The 26,509-nt window shown below is 39.5% G+C and overlaps 2 protein-coding genes across 2 annotated transcripts in view; one reads left to right on the forward strand and one right to left on the reverse strand.

The window, feature by feature from the left end:
* St7l (suppression of tumorigenicity 7 like) overlaps window positions 1–18,566 on the reverse strand; it is a 60,327-nt gene extending 41,761 nt beyond the window's left edge. Inside the window, 6 exon segments of the mRNA XM_005076566.4 lie at window positions 491–569; window positions 8,496–8,611; window positions 10,162–10,216; window positions 12,433–12,598; window positions 15,592–15,674; window positions 18,210–18,566. Of these exon segments, the coding sequence (XP_005076623.1) occupies window positions 491–569; window positions 8,496–8,611; window positions 10,162–10,216; window positions 12,433–12,598; window positions 15,592–15,674; window positions 18,210–18,423 (713 nt within the window). The 5' untranslated portion in view covers window positions 18,424–18,566.
* Window positions 18,567–18,990: 424 nt separating this feature from the next.
* The window catches only part of Capza1 (capping actin protein of muscle Z-line subunit alpha 1), a 41,967-nt gene continuing 34,448 nt past the window's right edge, over window positions 18,991–26,509 (forward strand). Inside the window, exon 1 of the mRNA XM_005076565.4 lies at window positions 18,991–19,174. Coding sequence (XP_005076622.1) covers window positions 19,136–19,174 — 39 coding nt within the window. The 5' untranslated portion in view covers window positions 18,991–19,135. The remainder of the gene's footprint in view (window positions 19,175–26,509) is intronic.

Consider the following 26,509-nt stretch of genomic DNA (forward strand, 5'->3'; position numbering starts at 1 on the left):
TTTGTAAAACATTTAAAGATATAAAGATAATATAAAAAGCTATGAAAGTCAATGCTGTTAACAAGAAAAAAATTGACAGAGCTTTTTTGATAATTTTGAATCCACTTATTATGTCTCAAAGCCCATTGCTGAGTATAAGTTCCCAGGACTGATGAGTGTTTTAAATGAATGATTTAAATGAAAAGCAAAATAAAACAGTGGCATAAATATTTAATTACCCATTTAACTACTAAGTATTATTAGCATTCCTCATTAGTACTCTCTATTTTAAGAAGAACTTCTAAAATACTTTTATGTAAAACCATATGATAATTTATACTTTCAAAAGCAAAAAAAAATACAGATGTCAGTGAACACTGTAAATCTTATCTCTAGTATGCAAGATAGGAATGGAGACTGCCAGTGTTCCTAATCTTGTGAGCAGATAAAAGGAAATACAAAATTATTTGCCTGTGTTTTCCTTTAAAACAAATGTATTTTTCCAACTTACTCATTGTTTAACTCTAAAGCTTGATAGGCTGCTTTGATTCGAGCTGGAGGATTTCTTTCCCTCCATGCCTTCTGCATAACTGTGGGAAAAATATTTCAAAGAGTGGATGAGATGGTAAACATAAATAATCTTATGTAAAACGTATGATGAATGAGCTAAAAGAGTAAACAAAGCTTTAAATATCATGTTTCTAAACATATGAAACTGAGTTACTAGCTCACAATTACATGAGAAATTTATATTAAATCTGGAAACTTTTCATATAATAAAAGTATTATATGATCTATTTTCATAACATATAAAGTACTTAGCTTAATTAATCATATCATTATTACACATTTATGTATCTAAGTGCACGTCAAAACTGAGCTTGAATGAGACTAGTTTATAATAGACATGAGAGTTATGAGAGTTCTATTTTCATCATTCTGTAAAGGGTCTATCGAACCACTAAATATATACAAAAGGTTAAAAAGTCTTTGTTTAACCAATGATTCAGCATAGGAAAAATGTGTAGATGTGAATTTTCTGTGAAAACTGGGAAGGAAGACTGGGTTAATTTAGAATACAATGCAACTCTGGAAAACAGCTTTATCAAGATTCAACACTAACCTAAGTTAGGATTTCTCTGGAATAATGGAATGGGTTTTGCTACCATTTACGGAACCAAAATGAAGATACCACACTATGTGATGTCTCCTAAAAGCTAAACAAACACACATACAAGTCAATTCTGGGAACTACCTGGCTTACTTTACATTTGATAAGAAAAATGGAGAACTTATGAATGTTGACTTTGGAACAAAACCTACAACTGTCCAGAAAGAATAACGTAGAAAATGTTTGAGTTTTCTTTTGGAAACAAAATATTAGTCTTGGCTCAGAAAATGAGACAATATATTCCACATGTGTAACAAAAATACATTTTTCATATCAAACATGTCACCAGCTAGCTGACAGCTAATGCTTCCTGAACTTGACAAATTGATGCAAGCCAGCACTGTCTGATTCTGACCAGGTAAAGAACATCGATCTGCCACAACCCTGAAAAAGGACATAGCAACAGACTAGGATATTAGACTTGTAAACCTTGGATGATGGGACTCTCTTCTATTAACTGTATGACATTTACAGGCCAAATTTTAATGGCATTTGAGATAATTATACAATATTCTAGTATATAATCATAATTTATCTCATTAATTCCCTTTACTATTATAAAAACATTGTAGACTATACATAACCCAAGATCTTGGAAAGTAGAAGCAGAAAGATCTGGAGTTCAAGGTCATTTTTAGCTATGCAGAGAGTTTGAGGCCAATCTTGGCTACATGAAACTCTGTCTCAAAAACAAAAAATAGCAACAGAAAAACCACTGTGATAACAATCACTCAGCCAGTAGGGTAGTGAAAACCTCTTCTCTAGCATTCAGGAGGCTGAGGCAGGAGGATCACTATGAATTTGAGACCAGCCTGGATTATATAGCAAGTACCAGGTTAGCCAGGGCTTCAGAGCAAGTCCCTGACTTAGACAAACAAGCAAAAATGGCTGGGAATAAAGTCTGATGGTAAAAAAATAATTGTCTAGAATGTGTGAATTCGTAGGTTTAGTCCTCAGTACTGCAGTACAAAACATCAGCAAAAACACAAAACAAAAAATTATCTTTCAGCTTCTGTCTTTGTGTAGCTGACCAAATATTTCTTTAAAACAGGTAAACCAACTGGGCGGTGGTGGCACATGCCTTTAATTCCAGCTTTCAGAAGGCAGAGACAGGTGGATCTATGTGAGTTTGAGATCAGCCTGTTCTACTGAATGAGTTCCAGGACAGCCTGAAAAGCTACAGAGAAACCCTGTCTCACAAAAAGAAACTAAAAACAACAACAACAACAAATAAATAAATAAATACATAGATAGATAAAGAAATAAATAGAATAGGTACAGCCTTTAAAGGATTTTGAATATATAGTCTCAAATTCCACTCAATAAAAGTATTAGTTTGTACTTTAAACCAGCATAGGAAAGTGACCATTTCCCCAATTTTTTAACCTTCAAGCCAGGTTGACTATCTCCATACAAAACTCCAAAATACAAAACATGAAACCAAAAGTGGAAGAGTCAATATCTGCCTTCATGGAATAGGTTACAGTCAAAACACAGGCACAATAATGGGGGAAGGGGGTGACCTATACCTGTAATCCCAGAACTTAGGCAGTAGAGGCAGGAGAAGGCCAGTGTTGACTACATAAGAAGTTAAAGGATAGACTGGGCTAAATAAGCTCCTATATCTCTAAAAACCAGCAACAAAACAATACAAAAGAAATTACTTCTCACCTATGTGTATAAGATATATATGAAATAAGAGTTCTGAGTTTAGAATTGAGTCCCATTCTCAAGATACATCATCATTGATATACAAATATCTCAAATATTAAAGAAAATCTAAAAGACACTCTGGTCCCTAGAATTTCAGACAAGGGCTACTCAGTCTGTATTATCTTGGTTAATTTAATATATGAAGACAATATCATTTGTAATTTTTTATTTCTACTGTTTCTTTTTTGTTTGTTTTTGTTTGTTGAGACAGGGTTCCTCTGTGCATCCTCGGCTGTCCTGGAACTAGCTCTGAAAACAAAGCTGGCCACGAACTCACAGAGATCCTCCTGCCTCTGCCCCCCGAGTGCTGGGATTAAAGGTGTGCTCCACCACTGCCTTTTTTATTTCTAATGAGTCTATGTAATGCATCTTTAAGGATTTTTTTTCTTATTCTTGTGTTTTCAAATCCTCTATCATCCCTGCCTTTCAAGATTTCTCTTCACAACTGAGGTATTTCTAAATGTAAAGTGAAAGAGAGTAATACAAGCTTAAAAAGTGGATTCAAGGGGCTGGAGAGATGGCTCAGAGGTTAAGAACACTGGCTGCTCTTCCAGAGGTCCTGAGTTCAATTCCCAGCAACCACACAGTGGCTCACAACCATCCATAATGAGATCTGGCCTGCAGGCAAACATACAGACAGAACACTGCATACATAATAAATAAATAAATCTTTTTAAAAAAAATGGATTCAAGGCAGGCAGTTGTGTTGCACACCTTTAATCCCAGCACTCAGGAGGCAGAGGCAGGTGTATCTACGTAAATTCAAGGTCAGATTGATCTACAGAGTGGGTTCTAGGACAGCCAGAGCTGTCACAGAGAAACCCTGTCTCAAAAAGAAAAAAAAAATTAACACTACTAAGAGCTAATGATATGCTTAAAATAATTAAAACACAAAAAACCAATTCACTCAGACTTATCTAATTTTCAATTAATATTTCTTTCTTTTCTTTTCTTTTTTTTTTTTTTTTTGGCTTGGTTTTTTGAGGCAGAGTTTCTCTGTGGTTTTGGAGGCTGTCCTGGAACTAGCTCTTATAGATCAGGCTGGTCTCACTCACAGAGATTCGCCTGCCTCTGCCTCTCCAGTGCTGGGACTAAAGGCGTGCGCCACCACCGCCGGCTCAATGAATATTTCTAATATTCTGTTAAGGACAAAAGAGAAGTGCGCCTATCTGTGGGTCAAGGACTACAGATGTAAATGTCTACAAAGCCCCAGAAGTAACAAAGTGCTAAGAAAGAGCATACACACTATGTGTGACCAACAGAACAGCTGCTCAGCCCTAGCTGACTATAGCCAGTGGACACGTAGGTCCACTCCCACATTTTCCAACTTCCATCAAAGCATAAAGCTGGACATAATGAGAAATCTCTTGAGGGTTTTGGCTGTTTCATGTTTTGTTTTGCTTTCTGGGACAGGGTTTCTCAGTACTCTGCCATCCTCCTGTCTCAACTTCTTTCACAGTTTGAACAACAGGTATAAGCAGCTCAGCTAATATCCTGGCTTCTAAATGTTCAAAATGAAAACATCATTTAAAGAACATTGGTACCCAGCTCTTGAGGGAATGCTTACTCTCAGATGTAAAGCAACAAATCAATTAGACGAGAGCAAAACCTACTAATATAATGACTACTGACAATACATCAAGGGAAATTTACTACATCTCACTTGTGCATGTTTGCCTCTTTTACTATAAAAAGCTATACTGATATAAATCATTGCTTTATGAGTGTCTGAAAGGATAAAAGGAACTGATAGTTCATTCTGAATTCTTACTCAACAAAGTCTACCTGTGAGTTCAGTATTTAACTAGATTATACACACCTCTAGAAGTACATGAAACTGCAAAGACCAAAATGATGCACATGGTCTTAAGAAAATTGATGTCAAGAGCCTTGGTTTATTAAAATTCACAGGACTCTTCCTATAACTGATTTACCTGAAGGATGCTCCTCTGACTAGTCCTCCTTTCCTACCTAACCATAATACTAACCCCTCTCCTGAGAGGTATACTCCTTTCTAGCTTACAAAAGGGTCACCTCTTAGCCTCTCCAAATCTTCCTAGATTTCAGTGTACATGAACTGTTCAAAACCTCTAGGCATCAATAGTACGAAGCAGTTTAGATTTGGAGCAGTCAGTTCAGGAGATGGCAGCCCTTGTTTGTTTGTTTATTATTTAAGTAAAGTTAAAATTCTCCTGCCTTAGCCTTCAAAGTATTAGGGTTATAGGCATGAACCATCAAGTCTGACTGAGGACAGTCACCCTAAATCAAGGCACCTGAAAATAAGGATTACTGCCTTTTACTTCTGTCTTTGATCAATAGAACTCTGCAGTGAGGAACAACCTTCTTCCACACTGAGGGTGTAGCTTTCTTGGTCGAATGCCTACCTAGGATGCACAAAGCCCTGGATTCAATCCTAGCACCACATGGACTGGGTATAATCCTAACATTCAGGTAAAGGTAGAAAAATCAGAAATTCAAGGACATCATCAGTATATGGGGAATTTGAAGTCATCATCCTGAGCTACATGAGAATCATTGAAAAATGAATGCTAAATAAATAGAAATAGAATATTTGGCTCCTAGATGCTTTGAATTAGGAGTGATAACCATTTTAATTAGTCCCATTAGCACTCCTCCCCAATTATTTAAAAAAGTTAATTACTCCTAAGGGAAGGTCCTTACAGGATGTAAAAAAGTACATTGACAAGGACAAGCACCTGGCAAAGCTCAAAATTTCATCTTTCTCCTCAGAATCTTTATCCAGAGCCGGGTATCAAAGTACTATAATCCCAGCTGAGGCAAAAGGATTATGAGTCTAAGGACAACCTGGGCTAAAGAGGAGACCCTACCTCACAAAACAATGAAAAATGGTTATGACGGAGATGCTGATATATCTATCTGAACTGAAAAACAGAAAATAGAGTCAGATTTTTCTGTAAGTATGATTTGATTGGATTGACAACAAAGACACCTAATTTAGGACTTTAAAGGGCATATTTTGAGGAGAGAAAAATAGCTAAGTACATAGCTGTTAAAGATTTGACAAGAATATAATTAAAATACATAATAATAGTAAAATGTGGTAGCATATCCCTTTAATCCCAGTACTTGGGAGGCAGAGACAGGAGGATCTCTGAGTTCAAGGCCAGCCTGTTCTACATATTGAGTTCCAGGACAGTCAGAGCTACATAGTGAGACCTGTCTCAAAAACATGAAAGAAATACATCACAGCATTCAGAATCTTATGGCCAAATGTAACATAACTTCATATAAAATGGTTATTGCAGAAGTTGCAAGAGTAGTAAATGACTATCAAGCATAACATGATTATAAAATTACATAATGGCACAGAAGAGATAAGCACTCAAGAAGAAAGTAACTTACATTGATGTATACTTGCAATTTCAAGCATGTGAGAGGCTAAGGCAGGAGGTTCTCAAATGTGAGCCGATCTGGACTATGTAATAAGACCCATTCTCAAAAACAAAAACAAAAAAGACTTTTATAAGGCTTACTACTGTTAAAAGAGTATTTGTTCCTACAGTTTTTGATGGAAAATGGCTGTTATCAAATTCTTAGATGCAGCTCAGGGATAAACTATGTGCTTGGTATGCAAGCATCTATCCTGGCAGGCACACACATGTAAAACCTTCTGATTTTCATGGTATACATTCAAATAAAGGGAATAATGGTTTATTTTTAGTGTCTATATTTTCTAATATAACACAAATTTTGGGGGGAACTGTTGAAACAGAAATGCTCTAAAGAGCCATCAGAGCTGTCTGAAAAGCTTGGGGATGTTTTAATTCAGTCTGTGAGAGGGAGAAATAAGATGACATTTGATTTCTACAAATGCCCAGCTCCCTACACAATGCTGATGGTCCACTGCAGCTTCTCTTAACACACATACTTTTGCTGTGACCATAAACAGTAAGCAATTTTTCCCACATTTGCAATTAATTCAACTTAAAAACTTTGTCAAAGACCCTTGATTTTCTTGCTGCCACCAACCCTCACCACATTTTATTCAGCAACAGTGTGACACAATGAGCTCACCTCAATGCTAAGAAACTGGCTTTTTCAGACCCTCACTGCTCATTCTCTTTTCCCAGTGCAGCCAGTGGAAGTAGTGGTAGTGTAGTGGTCAAGACCCATAACTGTGTTTGAAGTCCAGCTTTATCATTTCCCAGTTGTGAGTGGCACGTTACTTGACTGTCCTTTGCTTCAGTTCCTATTTGTTTGGGTTTGAGACGGTCTCACACTGTATGTAGCCCAGGCTGACCTAGAACCATATAGCCCAGGCTGGTCTTGAACTTCAAGCAATCCTCCTGCTTATGTCTCCAGAGTGTTAGGATTATAGGCATAAACCACCATATCAGCTTCTTTTTAAAAGTGGGGGCTGGTAATAGTTCTTATAGAATGATTGGGAAGATCAAATCAGCACACATGCTGTCATGTGTTAATTATTATTAATGAAATTACTTACTGTGTAACACCAAGTCATCAATCTATCCATTCATAATTGTATCAAAGACTATACAAACTATACTATATTATAGGAGCTTCCAGAGAAGGCGTCTTAAAGAATGTGACTGCTGAGTCATCACACAGAGCAAAGGCATTCAAAGTAGAAGACTGAGAAAACAGGCCCTGCCTTTAGGTTATATACTCCTGCCACTTCCTGGTGCTAACTCTTAGAACCAGCGTTTCATAAATGCTAGGAAAGACCCCTACCACTAAGCTGTATCCCCAACCCTTATAATACTCTATTCTGTAGGGAACAGCTTAGGGAGGCCTAAAACATGGACATATCTATAACCTACCACTTTACGTGAATCTTCACTTTTGACTAGAACAAAATACACACTGTTTCTTGTACAAATCATTCCCCAATGTTCATTCTCTTCCCCCCCCCTCTGTGTACGTGTGTGTGCATGTGCAGAGATCAGAGGATAATCTCGGGTTGGTCTTCACCTTCCATGTTTGTTTGTGATAGGATCTAGTTGCTCTAGCTGGCTCTTGAATATCTGTGGATTCTCCTATCTTTGTCTTTCATCTCCCCATACAGCACAAGGCTTTACACAGGTTCTAGAGATCCAAACTCCTGTTGTCAGACTTTCATGGTGAGCACTTTAATCACTGGACTATTTCCCTAGTCCCTGCTCTATTGTCAGATAATTGTTTCCTAGACCAAAGTAAGGTATACTATTTTCTGCTATATTTGTTCTGAATTTTTTTGGCTTATTTATTCATTCATTTTTTTCTTGTTTATTCAAGATAGGGTTTCTCTGTATGAAGCCCTGGCTGTCCTAGAACTAGCTCTGTAAATCAGGCTGGCCTTGAACCAGAGATCTGCCTGCCTCTGACTCCCAAGTGCTGGGATTATAGGCATGCGCCACCACCATCTGACTCTGAAATTGTTTTAAGTAATAAAAAAGCATAAAACATTTAAAATTCTTATAAAAATAGTACATTAGCTTAGTGTATAATCATAATTCACTGTAATCTGAATTTCTTATCTAAAATGTAAGTAACTCCAAGCCAAGTAACTGTATATTATAATAAATAGCTTTAGAAAACATGAAACAACTTTCACAGTCACTGTCTGTATCGTAAAAGATACAATACATACCTGTGTCTGAAGGACGTAAAAAGTCTGTTTCACAGGTGAAAAAGGTCTGGTGATCCTGAGCAGACAAGTTCATGTCATAGTAAGTAAGAGGCTCTTTACCTGTCACCCAAGTGTATCTGTACCAAACACAAGATGTTTCAATTGCTACAACAGACACTTAAGTTCCAAAAATAAGTGACTACAGCTATATCTCAGAGTGTTTTTAAAGCTTATTATATCAGTAAATGGTAAGAAAGTACTACCCTATGGTTCAATAATAAAACATTAAAAATAAATAAATTGTTCATCCTGGCATGGTGGATCATGCCTATGAGTTTGAGGCTAGCTTGAGCCACATAGAAAATTTCAAGATAGCCTCAGTTACAGAATGGAACCTGTCTCAAAAACAAAATAAACCAATAAATTATTCATTAAAATTTTCTAAAAACTAGATACTAAACAAATGTTTCTAATAGTAAGAAGTTTCTCATAAAGATTTACATGAAATGGATATTACATAACAAGGCTACAAAAGACCTTGTTTTTTAGTGTTTTTTGGTTTTTCGAGACAGGGTTTCTCTGTATTGTTTTGAAGCCTGTCCTAGAACTCTCTCTTATAGACTAGGCTGGTCTCGAATTCACAGAGATCCGCCTGCCTCTGCCTCCCGAGTGCTGGGATTAAAGGCGTGCACCAGCAATGCCCAACCCTTGTTTTTAAAAAAACAACAAAGGCTGGGCATGGTAGTGTACAACTTTAATACCAGCACTAGGGAGGAGGAAACAGGCATATTCTTGTAAGTTTGAGGCCAGCTGGGTCTACATAATGAGTTACAGGACAGTCAGGAATATGTAGAGAGACCCTGTCTCAAAATAACAACAAGAAGCAAAACAAACAAGCAAAAATGTGTATGGTAAATACAGGCCTTTAATCCTAGCACTCAGCACTCTGATGTGGCAGAGGCAGAGATGCAGCTCTGTAAATTCAAGGCCAACTTGGTCTATATATGAGTTCCAAGACATCCAGGGCTGCATATTGAGCCCCCTGTCTCAAAACAACAATAAAAACAGAAAAAAAAAAAGAGAGCAAGGGGAAAAAAAAAGCCAAAAGAAGAGAGAGCAGAAAAAATAAAAAAATAAAGTAAGATCTGAACGATGGGGAGGAGGACTATGAAAAGCTGTATCACAAACTCAACTACAGTTGCCTGCATAAGACTGAATAAATACTCAGTCATAGATGGGACAAAGGCTCATGGGCCTTTCCTGTCCAGGGGGGCTAATGGTATCAAGGGCTGCTGGAGGAGCAGAAGCCATCGTCTTCAGTGACAGCCACTGGTGACTTCCTCAAGCTCCACAACAAAAAACACATGGAAGTAGAATTGAAACTTGGTGGAAGAGGAGATTGCTGGGCATGGGAAAAGGGTAAGAGAAGATGGAGGGATGAGTGTGACCAGAATATATCATATACACCTATGCCAAAGAATAAATTTTAAGAGCTGTTACTTCCTTTTATATTAAAAAAAAGTAAACACAGCCAAGGAAATATCTACCCTTGAGCTAATCATTCACTTTAATATTATCATTATCTCCAATTAGAAGAGGCTGTAGTATGTTTATAAAGATTAGTATTCCACAGTACTTTTACTCTGAGACTAACACCATACTTACACTGAAAAGCAAAGTGTCTTACCTCCTATATTCTGCTCCTCTAAAGAGGTTTAAAGGGTTTCTCCAGACTTTGCATTCTAAAAAACAAGAGTAAAAGTTAGTTTAATCAAATGCAGGTAAATCTTCACTAACCAACACTTACTGTTGATCCTGTGCTTTAAATAGAGTGCCAGCCACAGGTACAAGTCACCCTTGCTCTTGAGAAGCACAGAATCAAATCTAGTTATTAATGCATTCGTCTCAATGGCGTTTTGTTCATAATTCAGTTACAACTCTTACTGTATAACCATGTGATTACCAGTGCTTTTCAGTTTCCTCTCTAAAATGGGATCTACTAAAACTTCATCCACTCTTATATTCCTAGATCCTATCATAGCTTCTGGAACTGACTTGCATAGCATGGAAACTAGCCATGTAAACAACCACCTGAACTATTTGACATGTACTGTAGTAGAGATTGTTTGATTCCAAGACAAAAAAAAAGTGGCCAATCACAGAAGACTTTACAGAGGAAGTGACATTTGAACTAACATTAACCCCCCCCCCAAGAATAGGTTTCCAGACCCAGACCATCCAGGCCTAAAGAGATGACTCAGAGTGTAAAGTGTTCGCTGCCCAAGCATGAGGACCTGAGTGGATCCCTAGGACCTGATAAAAGCCAGATGAACAGCACACTTCTGTAATCCTATGCTAGGAAAGCGAAGATAGGCAGATTCTGGGGACTGGGTAGCAAAATGATGAGCTCCAGTACATCACGATGCCCTGTCTCAAAAAATATGTTTGGGGGGCTTGACACTTTTTTGCTCTTTTAGAGAATTCCAGTTTGGCTCCCAAAACCATGTGGTGACTGACAATCATTCCTAACTCCATTTCCAGGGGATTTAATGACTTCTTATGATCTTCTTGGACATCAGGCATACACATGATACACAAACACATGCAGGTAAAACACTCGTACACATAAAACAATAGAAGAAAACCTAAAAAGCACAAGGTATTTGTTGCTTGTGCAAGCACATATGGGCTCACACATGTGCACACCTATGCATACACACACACACACCAAGCTGCACAGCATGTTTAGATAGCACACAGAGTAAAAGTTAGAAGAAAAACTACAAAATAAAATAACATGATGGCTTACACCTATAATCACAGCACTTGAAATATCTGTAGTTTTGGCATCTCAAAACCCTTGAGCCTCTCGACAGGCTGAGAGAGATAGTAGCCTTTTTGCTGTCTTTGAGTGGCAGTAAGAGAGAGAATAATCTCCCCTCTCTCATAACAATCCTATTAGATTAATACTTCACCTTCATGATGTCATTTTCCCTTTACCCTCTTGTACATAGCACAGAGTTCTTTCTAAGTTAGCTAAGGATGACTGTCAGTTCCTGATCCTTCTGCCTGAATCTTTCATATACTAGAATTACAAGTGTTTGACACTTTCGGTTTGGTGGTGCTAGGAACTGAACCAGGGCCTTGTACATGCTAGGCACTTCTGAATAGTGTAGGATGAGTTAGGAGACGTCAGGGCTTTTCTTTTTCCTACTGAATGGAAGGTAGATATGATGGCTAAAATCAGAACAAGTACCTTGGACCACAAATTTAAAACTGCATCTGCTGGACATTGTGGTGCATCTCTTTAATCTCAGTACCCTAGAGGCAGAGGCAGATCTCTGTGAGTTTGAGACCAGCCTAGACTGGAGGGTAAGTACCAGGCCAGTCAGGGCTACATAGTGAAACTCTGCCTCAATAAATAAATAAACAAATAAACAAACAAACTGTCTGGAGATGATAGGCTACAATAGGAGTCTACAACTCTGATGATAACTGCTCTCTATACAGCATGGGTTACCTACATTTATAGGTCAGGCAAGGTTTTCTCTGTTTTATTCTATTTGGACTCCTATGACAAATACCACAAATTGAGTATATCATAAGAACAACAGAAATTTATTGCTGTAGTTTTGGAGCTGGGAAATCCATGCTCAAGGTGCTAGAAGATTTAGTGCTTGGTAAAGACTCATTTTTCTGGTTTGTGAATGGCACTCTCTTGTTATTTCCTCATAAAGTGACAGGAGTAATTAGATCTCTGGGGTCTCTTTCCTTATGACACAAATTCTATCCATGAGAGTTCGACCTTTATAATGTGATCACCTCCCAAAGCCCCTATCACCTAACATCATTATATGTGAAGCTGGCATAAACATACAAACTGTTGTTTTGAGACTGATCCTCTGTAAGTGAAATCAATCTGAATTACATAGCTCTGAAAACACCAAAAAGAAATCACCTGATAAATGGTGGTGTCTCATGGTTTCACTTTCTCTGTTGCTGGCAGGAGAACCCGGCTCTGAAATGCTACTCTCTGTTCCTCCCATCAGTGGTCGCAAATGGCTTATAGATACTTGCTCAATAAATGATGTGCCATGTTTATGGAAGTACCACCATTCAAATATCTATAGCAAAACAAAACACCTTCCATTTAAGATGCAATTTATAAATAGAAATTAAAGAGATGTTCCTATTCTACTAAGCTCTTTAAATGCAGAATCTCCACCTAGGTGAGTGAGGGAGCAAGCAGAAGAAAAAACCCAAATCCAAGATTCCCTAAATGCATATGCCATATAAAAGTAAAATATCTTTCTTACGGATTTATCATGATGCTCAGACAAGCTAAGGCAACGCTCTACACTTGTTAAAAGACATTAAAGGCTAATAAGAGTGAGTCAGGTGTGACAGCACATGCTTTTAATCCCAACTCTTAAAAGACAGAGGCAGGAGGACCATAAAATCCAGACCAGTACAGGCTACACATTGGGAAGTTTCAATAAAGAAATCTACAATGTAACTCTTCATGTGTTGCTATCATTTGGTTTTATCTGCAGCATAATTAAAAACCACTTTAAAGCAATTAGTCTAAACTAGGATCAAATTTCCAAGTTGCACACCAAATCCACTATTTATTGTGTATATTGGGCAAGTCAATTAGTCTCTAACATCTCAGAGCCTCAGCTTCCTCACACAGTAGACTTAACAAGAATCCTAAGAAAGTGCTTTCTGAACCAAAAAGTACTGATCTAATAGTTAGCTATTATTATAGGTTGAGACAAGTTCTTCCCTGGGTTGAACTATTTAAAAATCAGGATATTTACTTCATTGTATTTCTGTGGCTTATTATTTATAAATACAAACTCTCTCTGTTTTCAGACCTTATCTCAAAGATTTAAAAAAGGTCAAAGAAATACTATGGTTTCTACTAAAGCTGTAGAGCACCACCTACAGATGAGAAAAAAGAACAGAAAAAAATGGCATAACAAATATTTAATAATTTTATCTATAGTAGAATTTTTCCAAGGCATACAATAAGAAATACTAGACCTTAGAGATGTTAATAAACAACATATTTTACAATATTTTAAAAATTAAAAGCAATATTTTATCAAAGCAAAAAATGAGTTAAAGTCAAATGGTGTCCCTTATTGTGCAACGTCTCAGAATAATAGCCAAAACCCAATAATGCTCCCTGAGTAAATTCCACATTACAAATGTTTACATGTATTATCACATTTAGTTCCTATAGTCCTGTGAAATGAGTTCTATTATTCTCCCATCTACAGAGAAGAAGCTGGAGCTTAGAAAAAGTGAAGGTTAAATTCCAGACAAATCTCAGTCTGCTCAAGGGCTGGAGAGACGCCTCAGCCATTAAGAGCACTGACTGACCTTCCAGAGGACCTGCGTTCAATTCCCAGTATCCACATGGTGGCTCACAACCATCTGTGGCTCTGGTCCTAGAGAATCCGACAGCCTCCTCTGTAGGCATTGCACATACATGGTATAGAATCATACAGGCAGGCAAAACATTCATGCACATAAAAATAAATAAACATTTTTTAAGTTATAGTCTGCCCAATGCTGTCAAAATTAAAATGTTACTAGATTTCATATAAAACCTGCATATTGCGGGGCACTGGTGGCACATGCCTTTAATCCCAGCACTCAGGAGGCAGAGGCAGGCGGATCTCTGTGAGTTCAAGGCCAGCTGGTCTACTGAGAAAGTTCCAAGACAGCCTCCAAAGCAATACACAGAAACCCTGTTTCAAAAACAATAACAAGAAAAACACCCTGCATATTCAGGAGCTAGAGTGTAGTTCAGTTGTAAAGTCCTTGCCTAGTACACAGAAGGCCCTAAATTCCAGCTTCAGCATTGAATAAACTGGACAAGATGGTGTACACTTGCACAGCAAAAGGAAGAGGACCAGTAGGTCAAGTCCACCCTGAACTACAGAATGAGTTAAAGTTAACTAGGTTATAAAGACCCTGTTTCTATAGTAAATAAATTCTGACACTCAGATTCTCATGAAACCATTTGAAAAATTGAAAAATTTGGTAACAGTAGTTGTAGAATAACACATTTCATTAACTCTGGTATGAAAGATGGATATTCACATATTTGTACATGTGTATGTAAACGTGTGTAGAGGTCAGGTGTCTCTTCAGTCACTCCCTACCTTACTTTCTGAGATAAGGTCTCTCACTAAATCTGGAGCTCACTCATTTGGCTAGTTTAGCTGGCCAGCAAGCCCCAGGGAGATCCTCTTATCTCCACCTCCTAGGGCTGTGGTAACAGGTATGCAAGCACTCCCTACTTTTTATGTGAGTGCTGGGTATCTGAGCCCAGATCTTCATGTTTACATGGCAAGCATTTTACTGACTAAGCCATCTCCCCAGTCCCTCATTCATTTTGAAATAATAATGTAGACACTTTGATCATTAAAATTCTAAACCATCTCAACCAACCTTCCCTTGATTATAGTATTTTGGTCTTTTTAAAAAATTATTATATTTGGGGCTCAGAGATTAAGAACACTGGCTGCTCTTCCAGAGGTCCTGAGTTCAATTCCCAGCAACCATCTGTAATGAGATCTGATACCCTTTTCTGGCCTGCAGGCAAATATGCAGGCAGAATGCTGTATACATAATAAATAAATATTTTTAAAAATCATTATATTTGTTTGTATGTATATAAGCATGCAAGTACACATGGGTGGAAATTAGATGACAACTCAGGTCGTCAGTCAGGCTTGGCAGCAAGCACCTTTACCTGCTGAGCTATCTGCTATCCCTGTATACAAATTAACACATAATGAATGAAGTTGGGCATGGAAACTCACCCCTGCAATACCAGCACTCAGGAGGTAGGGTAGGAGAACCGCCTTGGGTTCAAGGCCAGCTTAGGCTACATAATGAAACCCTGCCTCAAAAAGAAACCTAATATATAATCAATACTACCACACTCATAAAAGAAAAGAGGGAAATGTGGTATTTCTCAAACTTGTTTTTCTAAATATCAAACACATTTTGGAAAATCTGGCAAATACAAATTTTTAAAAACATAAACAATCTTTAAATAAGTATCAAAATAGAAATGAAGAAAATGGAAACTACTTACAAATATTAGTCCAGATATCAAAGAAGATGTCCCTGTAAGTGCCACATAGAACTTGGGTGTCAACGAACTTAAAAACCCTGTCACTGTTAAAAGAGAAAACAGCAGAGATTTTACAAGGCACAATTTAAAGTACACTGTAGTTATATAAATATCTTTAGAGGAGGGAGGCAAGCAACACAGGTGCCTGACTTGGTGAGGTTATGTCCAAACAAGACTATAAATTGAAAATACTGCAAGTAAAAAATGTAGGTTATATCTCTAACCTTCCAAATGTCATAGCTTAGCAACATAATGCCTTGGATAGCACTGGTTGTTTACTCTCCACATTGTATGAATGATGAGTGGGAACCAGTGACTTACAACTGCCCAGCATCATTGAGACCATCTTGCTAGTTTGGAAAAGATCAAAATTCAAAATTTCTCCTGAATGCAGACAGCTTTTCCACCATTGCAAAGTTCAAAATGTCTAAGCTGACCATCCTAGGTCAATAATTATCTATATTATTATCTAAAGTAAAATTCATTTGAAAAAGTTATAAAAACAAATGGTATATATTTTAAAAAGTGACTTTATATCTCCATTGTCTCATATCTTAAGAATCTTCTCATATATATAAAAGTATTTCACACTGTTTTTAGTTAAATAAGAAGTGAATCATAATGAGGCTTAGCATGTACAAGGCCCTAGAATCAATCTCCAAGGTCAAAAAGAAAGAAAAAAGAAAAAAAGCTGGGCAGTGGTGGTGGTGGTACACTCCTTTAATCCCACATCTCTGTCAGTTCAAGGCCAGCATGATCTACAGAATGAGTTCCAGGACAGCCAGGGCTATACAAGAAACCTGTCTTGAAAAACAACAGAACAACAAAAAAGAAAATCAAAAGTTAAAATGAAATAATTTAACCTGCTTTTCTAAAAGTCTAAAAACACAAGCTATAATTTCACTAGAACTTTAGTTCTATAGTAAAAAGTTAAACATACTTTGAAAAAGTGATTCTAATAGAGTCCAGGCTGCTCTCAAATTCACTGAGGATGGAGCTGAGGGTGACCTTGAATGACTGATAATCCTGTACCCACCCCCAGGTGTTGGGATCACAGGCATGCACCAGCATTCCTGGTTTATGGTGCTGAGAATTGAACCCAAGGCTTCCTGCATGCCAGGAAAGCACTCTACCAAGTAAGCTATATCTTTAGTCCCAATTTTGAGTTAAAAATAAAATGTCTATAGCAATCAAATCTCATCTAAAGGAAACATGCAGTTAAAAATGTAGAAAATGAAACCAAAGTAGCAGGTTTGGGAATTCAAGCCTGTAATTCTAGCATTCTGGAGGCTGAGGCAGGAGGACTCTGGCATGCGGATATTCTGAGAGACAATGTGTAAAATAAATTTTTTAAAAGACAGGCTAGATAACACATGCCTCTAATCCCAGCATTTAAAAAGTGGTATTCAAAAGATCAAGAGGCCAGGTGGTGGTGGCGCACACCTTTAACACCAGCACTTGGGAGGCAGAGGCAGGTGGATCTCAATGAGTTCGAGGCCAGTCTGATCTACAAAGTGAGTTCCAGGACAGCCAGGACTGTTACACAGAGAAACCCTTGGGGGGGGGGGTGTCAAGAGTTCAAGGTCAGTCTTGGCTATAGAAAAAGAAACAACAAACTCAGAGAACAGCATTTTAATGCGCACACAAACCATTAAGCACTTCATCCACCTGTTACAGACAAATAAGACAGGCATGTGGTACCTAAGCATTTCAGAACATTATCCCACAGTCTTTCATGTTATCACATGGGATAGAAAAGAGAGACCACTGCCTTCTCACAGGATAGAAACATTAATGGAGTCACCACTTAACAGAAACACTTCAGTCTTCTGAGGCTGCAGAAAGAAATACTGCAATAGCACCACGAAAGGCTCAGGACCCCATCGTTTCACCCACTTATTGCTAAGGAATAGTACTTGCAAAATATACACAAGACTGGCTTACAGTCTTTATCGTTAGCCCAGGCTACACAACAAACATTGTACAAATGCTGAAAGAACATATTAAACAAACCCACCGCTGTCTGTGCTTCTCTTCCTCTCGCTTTCCTGTACTATTTTACTATTCATGATAAAGTCAGAAGGATAAAAATACCACGAAAAACGTTTCTTAACAGAACTATCTTACGATAAAAGCATGGTCCACTAAAGCACTTTCTCTCTTGTATTACAGATGTGTTGATTTTCTGGGTGCGGGTTCTTTAAGTTAGGCAGCTGGAGACTCAAAGGCATGATTTTAAAGATGGCCTGCAAATGATACGAATGTATATAAAATTGTGTGTCCTATCTGGGAATGCTCTCTTCTGTCTTACTACCTGAAGCATGCGGCTTGTCAGGTAGTTTTTCCTGCGGTAACGTAGGCAGAACAGAGAGCGCGAACCTTCAGAGCTCTAGGGAGGGGCCGGCAAACTGCAGCACAGGTTTGACAATCAGCTGCCGGGTTGTTGTGGCCCAAGAGAAAAAAATACCCCCACTGGAGCATGCAACACCAATTCCTTCTCCAAAGCCCTCCACGACTCCCCGAGAATCTCGGCGCTTTGGCGCTTGTCCCCGACCGTCCAGGAGGTTTGGGCCTCTCACCCGCTGTCACGTTGTCACACAGCCTCAGTGGGACCCTCAGAGCGTAAAGCAGCCCCAGCCCCGCCAGGAACCACAGCGTGGACCCAGAGTTCGCCAGCCCGGCCTTCAGCCGCTCCTTCCAGCCCAGCGGCGGGCCCAGGCCCAGGCCGGGAACAGGTGCATGGGGACAGCCCACAGCCCGCGCGGCTTCCGCGAAACACTCCCCGTCCGCCATCTTGCGGCTCCGGCAGGCGCCGGGACCTGGGAGGGGAGAAGGGCAGGAAGCCCGGAGTTGGGAATCCTGGGATAGTGGCGGACTTGAAGCTGGTCCCTGTGACGGCTGAGTCCCGGGGAACCCGACAGAGATCTGGAAGGCGACGGAGCGCGTCCTCAGACTGAGGGGCTACCTAGTCCTCTAGGGCGGGGAAGGATCGGATGGTGGCACTTATTCTGCAGGAAACGGACTCAGTGTGGCGCTGGAGGGAAGTGGTTTTGGTTCCATATGAGGTTGAGGGTCACCCTTCGCCCCGTTGCGGGGCTGGAAAAGTACTGGTGTTTCCTAGAGCCGGGCAGCTCATAGCGCACTGGACTCGGCTGCCTCGGAGACCAGCGGGACCAGGAAAACTCATAGGTGTAACTGCTACGTGACCAGAGGTAGCCCAGGCGCCACGGGCAATCGAGAGTCGCCACCGAGCTTCCAGGATGAATGGGGAAAGTGACTGAAACTCAGTGAGAAATCGGTTACGACTCCGAGGCCTTGAGAGCAAAGCCGACTTCCCTAGAGTGTCCCCACTCCAGGCTGTCGCGCCCGCGCGGAACTGACATGGCGCCCTCTTGGCCGGAGCTTCCGGGCGGGTCCTTCCGACGGCCCCCTTGGTGATTCCACCACTCAGCTTCCTTCCCGGCCTGCCTCGCGCCGGTCGCCGGGCTGGGCCAGAGCAGCCAAGATGGCCGACTTTGAGGATCGGGTGTCGGATGAGGAGAAGGTAAGGGGTCCGCCTCTCTCTTTTACCTCCTCCCCCGACGGGGCTTAGGGGTCCGAGCCGGCAGCGGTGGGGAGCCTGACGATGTCCCCGGGAAAAAGAAGGTCGTTTCCCGGTGCTGGCATACTCCCTCTGCACCCGGGACGCTTCCTTCCTTAAAGGGGCTTTCCTTTGCCTCACGGTGGCCCCAGTTCCCCATTCCTCAACTCTTTCTATTCTGGACCGAGCACAGCCTTCCTTTAAACGAGGAGACACTTTACGTGATTGACTTTTAACTGTAGACCCTTTTTGTAATTACAAGAGAGGAGATGAAGGTGATGTTGGGACGTGTCATGCAGCAGTTATTTTACCGCCTTTGGCTCTTGGGGCTCACCCCATCCCCCATCTATAGGTATGATTGGGGTTAGTTTGGGACGAGTCACTTCCTGATCAGAGTAGCCTCCTTAACTTCCCTTTTGCTCCTCCTTCCTCAGGAAGTGATTTTGCTGTCACGACTCCTTGACAGGGAGAGGTCCTCTGGTGTTATCTATCCACCTAACTGCACGCCCTGGTCTTTTCTCAGCTAGTGACGATTGAACTAATTCTATAAAAATAAATCAGTAAACCTCAGGGCACTTTTGTTCCTGCTGCTGCTGTCTTCCGCATGGACAGCCCCAAGGTGACTCTATCCCTTCTGTCTATCTTAATCTTCTTAACTATATTTTTTCAAAGTAGTTTTGGCTTCCTGTTCAGTGAGGAGTAGCCAGTAGACTTTTTTTTTTCAACTCCAGAAAGGTTTGGTAGTAAATAAACCCCACATTAACACATTCAGTTTAAATGACACACCCAACCCTTTTTGATGACCTGCTGTGGTGTTTGATAGCTAGGTTTGACAGTGTGCATTCGGTAGTTAGATCTTTAAAGGATGCATTATAAATTAAAGGGAATAATTTTTTCTCAAAACAGCAAACATTTACTAAACAGTTTTTCCAAAAAACTGGCTCTTCAGTAAACACAGCATTTTAGGGTTGGTAGAAGTTAGAATGGTCTCACTAGATAACTCCTTATGGGACAGGAATATGTTTTTTGTTTCCTTAAGCGACTGTTACAAAGTGTGTGCCCTCCAGCGTTCTATAAAATCTGCCCGGGTTCTTATAGTAGTGAAAATATTGGAGATTGTTGGGAGGAACATACTATTTTTGATCACCTCTCCATAAAGGATAACTTATACTTGCGTATGTGTAGGCCATCATTTGTAAATGCTGAAAAGGTGCTTAATGCCTTTACAAACCACTTAACAGGGGCCGGGATGGCAGTTTGTTGGTAGAGCAGTGTCCTGTGTTTGAACTTCAGCATTAGTATCACAAAAGATAAAAGCCAACAAATAGCACACGAGCCTTGTTTTCTCTTATGTGGGGATGGAGCATCACAAATGTAAATAAATACCTAAGAAACTAAAAGACATAGCTCAATTAACAGTGGAAAGAAAACTATAGCAAAATGTTTATTCTAAGGCAAGTACTTTTGGTTCACATAGCATCGTTAGAGTGAAATTTTATTCTGTTTCTTGAGGCTGGGTCTTGTGTGTCTCGTGTGAGCCTCCAACTCACTATATAGCCAAAGATGACCCTCAACCCTGATCCTCTTATCTTTACCTCTCAAGTACTACTGTAAAACACATATGCCATCACACTTAGATTTGTTGCTTACTTTTAATAAGGATAGAACAAGCCAATCATAATTAGTAAATCTGCCCCAGAAGTAACCATGAACTTTATTCCTGTCTTAGTAAAGAGTTTGTTTTTTTGTATTTTTGGGACAGAGTCTTGCTAGGTAGCCCTAGCTGGTCTGAAACTTGCTGTGTAGACTGGACCGGGCTCCAATTTGTTCTCTTGCTTTTGCCTTCCATGTGCCAAACCCCATGATGCTGGGTTTAGTAGAGGTGTTTTATTGTTGTTGTTGTTGTTGTTGTTTTTCTATGACTACATTGTCTTTATTGTTGTAGATAAAGAAGTGTAATGATACAGTAAAAATCCTTATGATTTGAGCCAGGTATGGTGGAGCACACCTTTAATCTCAAGGCTCAGGAGGCAGAGGCTGATGGATCTCTGTGAGTTCAAGGCCAGCTTCAGTCTAAATGTGAGTTCTAGGACTACATAGAGATATCCTTAAGACTTGAGATTCCTGTAGTTTTATTAGATTCCTTTCCTCAGAGTTGACAGACACATTCATATCTAAATCTATGAGTAGAAAGAAAGTGCTTTGTAAGACTTCCTGGTTTGGGAGCTTTTTACCTTTGCCTGCTTTTCCTTTTAACCTTCAGATTTATTTTATCTGAATTCAAAACTTGAGAAAAGGTAGGAAGAAAGGCTGGGCCTAATAGTGCCTGTCTGTAATATTCTTGGCTCTTGGGGGGTAAACACAAAGAGGTTTACAAATTCAAGCTACATGAGTGGGACCCTTTCTTAAAAAAGAAAAAAAAAACACTATTCTGAGAAAAGGTTTTTCCAAGATACTTCCTGATTTGAATGTTTTGGGACTCATAAATAAATAACCCTTGCTGCACCAAGTATTTGTTTCCTTAGGGTTGTTGGCCGTCCCCCCCCCCCCCCCCCTTCTGCCAGTCTGAATTCTGTATCCCAAGCTACTCTAGAACTCATTTATAGCCCAAACTTTAAACTTAGGGTGATTCTCTGTATTGGGATCCTCGGTATTAGGCTTAGAGTCATGAACCACCATGCTCAGCAGTACAGACTAATTTTAAAATCAGGAATAAAAAAGATATTCTTTATTGTTCCAGGCCTGGTGGCCCACATCTGTAACCCCAGCTGCTTCGGAATCTGAGGCAGGAGGATAGAAAAATTTAAGGTCTGTTCAGGCTACAAAGCAAGATGAAACTGTCTCAAAAATGAAGTGAAAAAGAAAAAAGGGGATGGGAGATGGGTTGACTGTATAGGTCAGTGGTAGAGCACTTGCCCAGCATCTGCTTTAAAGCCCCTAGGACCAATTCCCTCTTTAAGGAAATCCAGAATTTCCATTTTCTTCTTTCTTGTTAAAGACTTCAAATGCATTTCATTTCGGGTGGGTATGTTTTGTTTTTGTTCTCTTTTGTTGTAAGTAGGCTTATTATGGTGCCAAAAGGAATAATTTAATATTCTTTATCTTCTTTATGTTTTCAGAAACATAAACCCTTCCAAAAGTTTGGTGTCTGGGGTCTCTGATTTTCTTTCGAACATTTCTTTAAAAGCAAGACTTTTATAACCAGCTGCCAAAGCTTTTGTCACTGTTAGAGGAAGTTGTTTTTTTTTTTTTTTCACTTCTGCCTTGTTACCTGAAATGGTCAGAATGTGCTGTCTGAAGAAAGCAGGAAGTGAGAAGTGTTGTAACAGGCAGATAAATGCTTCAAGTCTTATCCTGGAGTTGAGTATCTGGAGACTATTCTAGGTACTTGTGCTCTTCAGTTAACTTAGCTTTAAAAGTTAGCCAAGACCACAGGTCCTAATTAGGAAGTTTGAGGTGTGCCATGAATTACTTTTTTGAGTTCTCTGCCTTATCTGTTTTCTTTATTTGTGATTCAGCATTGGTTTGTTGGTTTGTTTTTTTTTAATCCACCCCCCCAACAATTAAGAGAATTCTAGGACTGAAAAAAAAATGATTAGTATGGTTTTCTCTTTAACTTAATGAGTAAAATATGTGCATACACTTAAGGATAATGATAAGTGGGTCTGTATGCTTTTAATTTAGATGGCAATGTCCTTTGTAAGGGTTTATTTGTTCCATTGGATGTTTGTGTTTAGTAACAGTCTCATTCTGTAGCTCAGATAGTCCTTACTTTCTCTGGGCACCCCTCTTTCAGCTTCCTGGGGTGCAGGGATTACAAGCAGGGTTTATCACACATCATGCCTGGCTTAAGGCATTTTTTTTAAAGCTTTTTGTTTGTTTGCTTTGCTTTTAAATCAAGATATTAGTATGTAGCTCAGGTTAGCCTGCAATTGGATGTGTAGCCAAGGCTGGCCTTATACTGTCTCAGCCTCCAGAGTGCTGGGATTACAGGCATAAACTATTGTGCCCAACTATAAAATCTGCTGCTGCTTCTTCCTCTTTTTCTTTCTCATTCTTTCTTCTAGAAACAGGTTTATCAAACTGTTTAGTAGAGATGTAAAAAATATAGATAAGGCCAGTGAGAGATGGCTCAGTGGGTAAGGGTGCTTGTTGGGCAAACCTGGTAACCTGAGTTCAGTATATGGAATGCATGTAAAGATAAGGGAAAGAAATGACCTCAGAGTTGTCCCAAACATCTGTACAAAGGCTTTGACAAATGCACCCCTCCCTACTTTAGTAACAGCAACAGTTTTTAAATCTTGTAAATAGAAGCTAGGATTTAAGAGCTTTGTTAGAGCTCATGGAAATCTACTTTTAGGCTGGATATCCTCAATTATAGACTTTAATGGATGAGTTAAATCCTTGTAGGATGAAGTAAGCTCTGAGTCTTATTTGCTGAGACTTTTTTTTTTTTTTTTTTTTTTTTTTTTGGTTTTTCGAGACAGGGTTTCTCTGTATTGTTTTGGAGGCTATCCTGGAACTAGCTCTGTAGACCAGGCTGGTCTCGAACTCACAGAGATCCGCCTGCCTCTGCCTCCCGAGTGCTGGGATTAAAGGCGTGTGCCACCACCACCCGGCTTGCTGAGACTTTCTAAGAAGTCATTAGTTAACATTCATTTTATCATTTTCATCTTCCTTCTCCTTAGTTAGTTCTGCTGTTAGTAGTAGTCTTATAATTCATTACAAAATCTTGAACCAGAACACAAAACCTAAACAGTTATGTGACTATAGGTTTATCATGATTTCTTCTAGAACATTGAACTGTTTTATTAGAACCAGCCATGGATGCTAAATATTGTATAATTAGTCATAATGTAGACCCCAGGTTTGTTTGTTTCTCAGCCATTCCTTTTGTATTAGACTGTTTTCTATGAACTGTGAGTGAAAACCCAGATAGAGGTGACCACTTAAGGAATTATAAATGAGGTATTGTGATGTAGTGGGATAGAATGGTTCTAAGTGTTAGGAGACTGTTGGTGGGCCTATTTCCTACTAAACTGGGGAGAATTAGGTCAGAATGCTCCAACAAGGTTTACTGAGCATTTTCATTCTAATAAATTTCTCTTTAAAAAATTGAAACATTAAAATGTTCCAGAGGTTCTTAGATTGCCTGCTTGCCTTTGCTTGCTCTGATAATAAGCTGAGTTAGTTTCTTGATAATTGGAATCATGCCTTTTTATCTAGTGCTTAGAACACAGCACCAAGAACACAGTGTAGTTATAGACTTAACTATATGAAAAAGAGTCCAGCTTTGTTAATTCCTCCCTTGGTTCTTATGAAATACACTCTCCCCTAAGTATTTCTGATAGTCTCTAGATGTCACCTCCAAAAATGCCTCTATGGTTTGAGTGCCTTTTTGTGTATCCTTGTGCCCCAGCACTTGCTGCCTTTATTGGTGCTCTGCCATGCCTCTGCTGAGAACATTTAACCCCCCTTCTCCCACACAGCTGGGCAACATTTTCCAAGTAGATCTCATAAATCTGCACCTGGTAGATGCCACTGTGGCTATGTATGTGTGAAGTCTTGTAAGGGCTCTGGGGGAAGTATTTCCTTTGTTTAATACGAGTCCTCTCCTTTAGAGCTTTGAAAAAAAAAAAAGACATACAGCTAGGCATTAGGCATTATTTGTGCTTTCCTTTGTCCTGTGTTCAAATCTCTTACATCTCCTTGCCAAAAATAAATTAAATCGTGAAATTAAAAAAAAACAGAGGAAATTAGTCATAATTGCAAAGACAAAAAACTACTTGGTATGTTTTAACTTGATTTTAATATCCACTTATATCTTTTCTCTCCCTTTGTTACCACACATGGTTAGTATCTACATGGTGTTTCCAGGTTCTTGGCATCGTATCTTCCAGGAATTGAAATAAGCACATGAAGATTTGCAATGGAAAAAACTTAAACTGAAAAAAGGAGACCATCATACAAATCAGAAAGACATCATACAAATCAGAAAGACATACATAGTCACTCTTTATAACAGGCTGCCTGAGTGGGAATACTCAAGAGCCCCAGGTTAATTCCTGAGGCTGCTTTTATGGTTTCTAAAGTAGGGAGGAGTTTGGGTACTAAAGGGTGGCTCTAATTGGTTCTCTGTTTTGATTGACAATCTTGGGTTATATAAGTCTTTGCACACCAGTGTGTCCCATCCCATGATACATCTGGTTTTATTCACATTTATCCCCAATTATTCATAAACCATAAGGTAGTAAATAGATTTTCCCAAAAGTTCACTTAGAGGTCACAGTTTAACTTACTGGAAACATGCACCCAAAACTAGTTAGGCTGGATATCAATCAGCTTCCTGTCTTCCCTTCCTGAGATGTTCTGAAAGGGGAGTTTTTGATGATTTTGTCTAGGGGAGAAGAAACTTATTTGGAATGAGTGGAAGTCCTAGTTGGCCAACAGGTTGCTAGGTAGACTGTTAGAAGAGGTGTGTGTATATGTGTGTGCCTAGCATATTCAAGTTAAGGGCCTTAGGTTGCCAACTACAACCAGGCCTGCTTTCATACCAGCACTCTGGAGGCAGAGGCAAGGAGATCTTTGAAAGTTCTGTTTACATACCAAGTTCCAGGTCAGCATAGTGAGACCCGTGTTTCAAACTAAACAACACAGACAACATACTTGTATAGTTCAAGCCAAATGGAGTTCCAGGTTACAAAGCTATTCCTTAATTTTCTCTGCCTTACTTGGCTGGAATGTCCAGCTCACTCCTGCTTGATCCTGCCATTCCTCCCCCTCTCTAAACCCCACCCTCTCAGAAACCCTACCAAAAAGTTCACTTCTGTGTTGGCTCCCCCTCCCCCAAGCTGCTAGCTGCTTAGGACCCCACCTAACAGCGTTTCCTATACTTGGATACAAACCCAGCTTGTTGAGGACACATCATCCCTCCACCTCCTACTCCCTGGAGTCTACAGGAGATTTAAACCCCCTCCTTTAGACCGGCCATGTGATTGTTCTCCTGCTTGCTTCCTCCACCTCAATCTCTGGTGACTAGAGAGTCACTCTGGAGTGCTTTGCCCAAATAAATCTTTTGCTTTTTAATTCAGCTTGATCTGGTTGTCAGTGGAGAAGCCTAAAATCAGGGTATGGAAAACCTATCATGCCTCATCTTCATCAAAGTTCTGTAACTTTGCCTTTCTCTTCGTCCCTCCATTTTTTCTACTTCTTTTAGATACTGGAGATTGAACACAGGACCCTGTGAATGCTAAGGAAGCATCCTTCCACCAAACTGTATCTCCAGCTTGATGATCCCCT

The sequence above is a fragment of the Mesocricetus auratus genome, unplaced genomic scaffold (genome assembly GCF_017639785.1).
Source record: "Mesocricetus auratus isolate SY011 unplaced genomic scaffold, BCM_Maur_2.0 Super-Scaffold_100009, whole genome shotgun sequence".
Classification (NCBI taxonomy): Eukaryota; Metazoa; Chordata; class Mammalia; order Rodentia; family Cricetidae; genus Mesocricetus; species Mesocricetus auratus.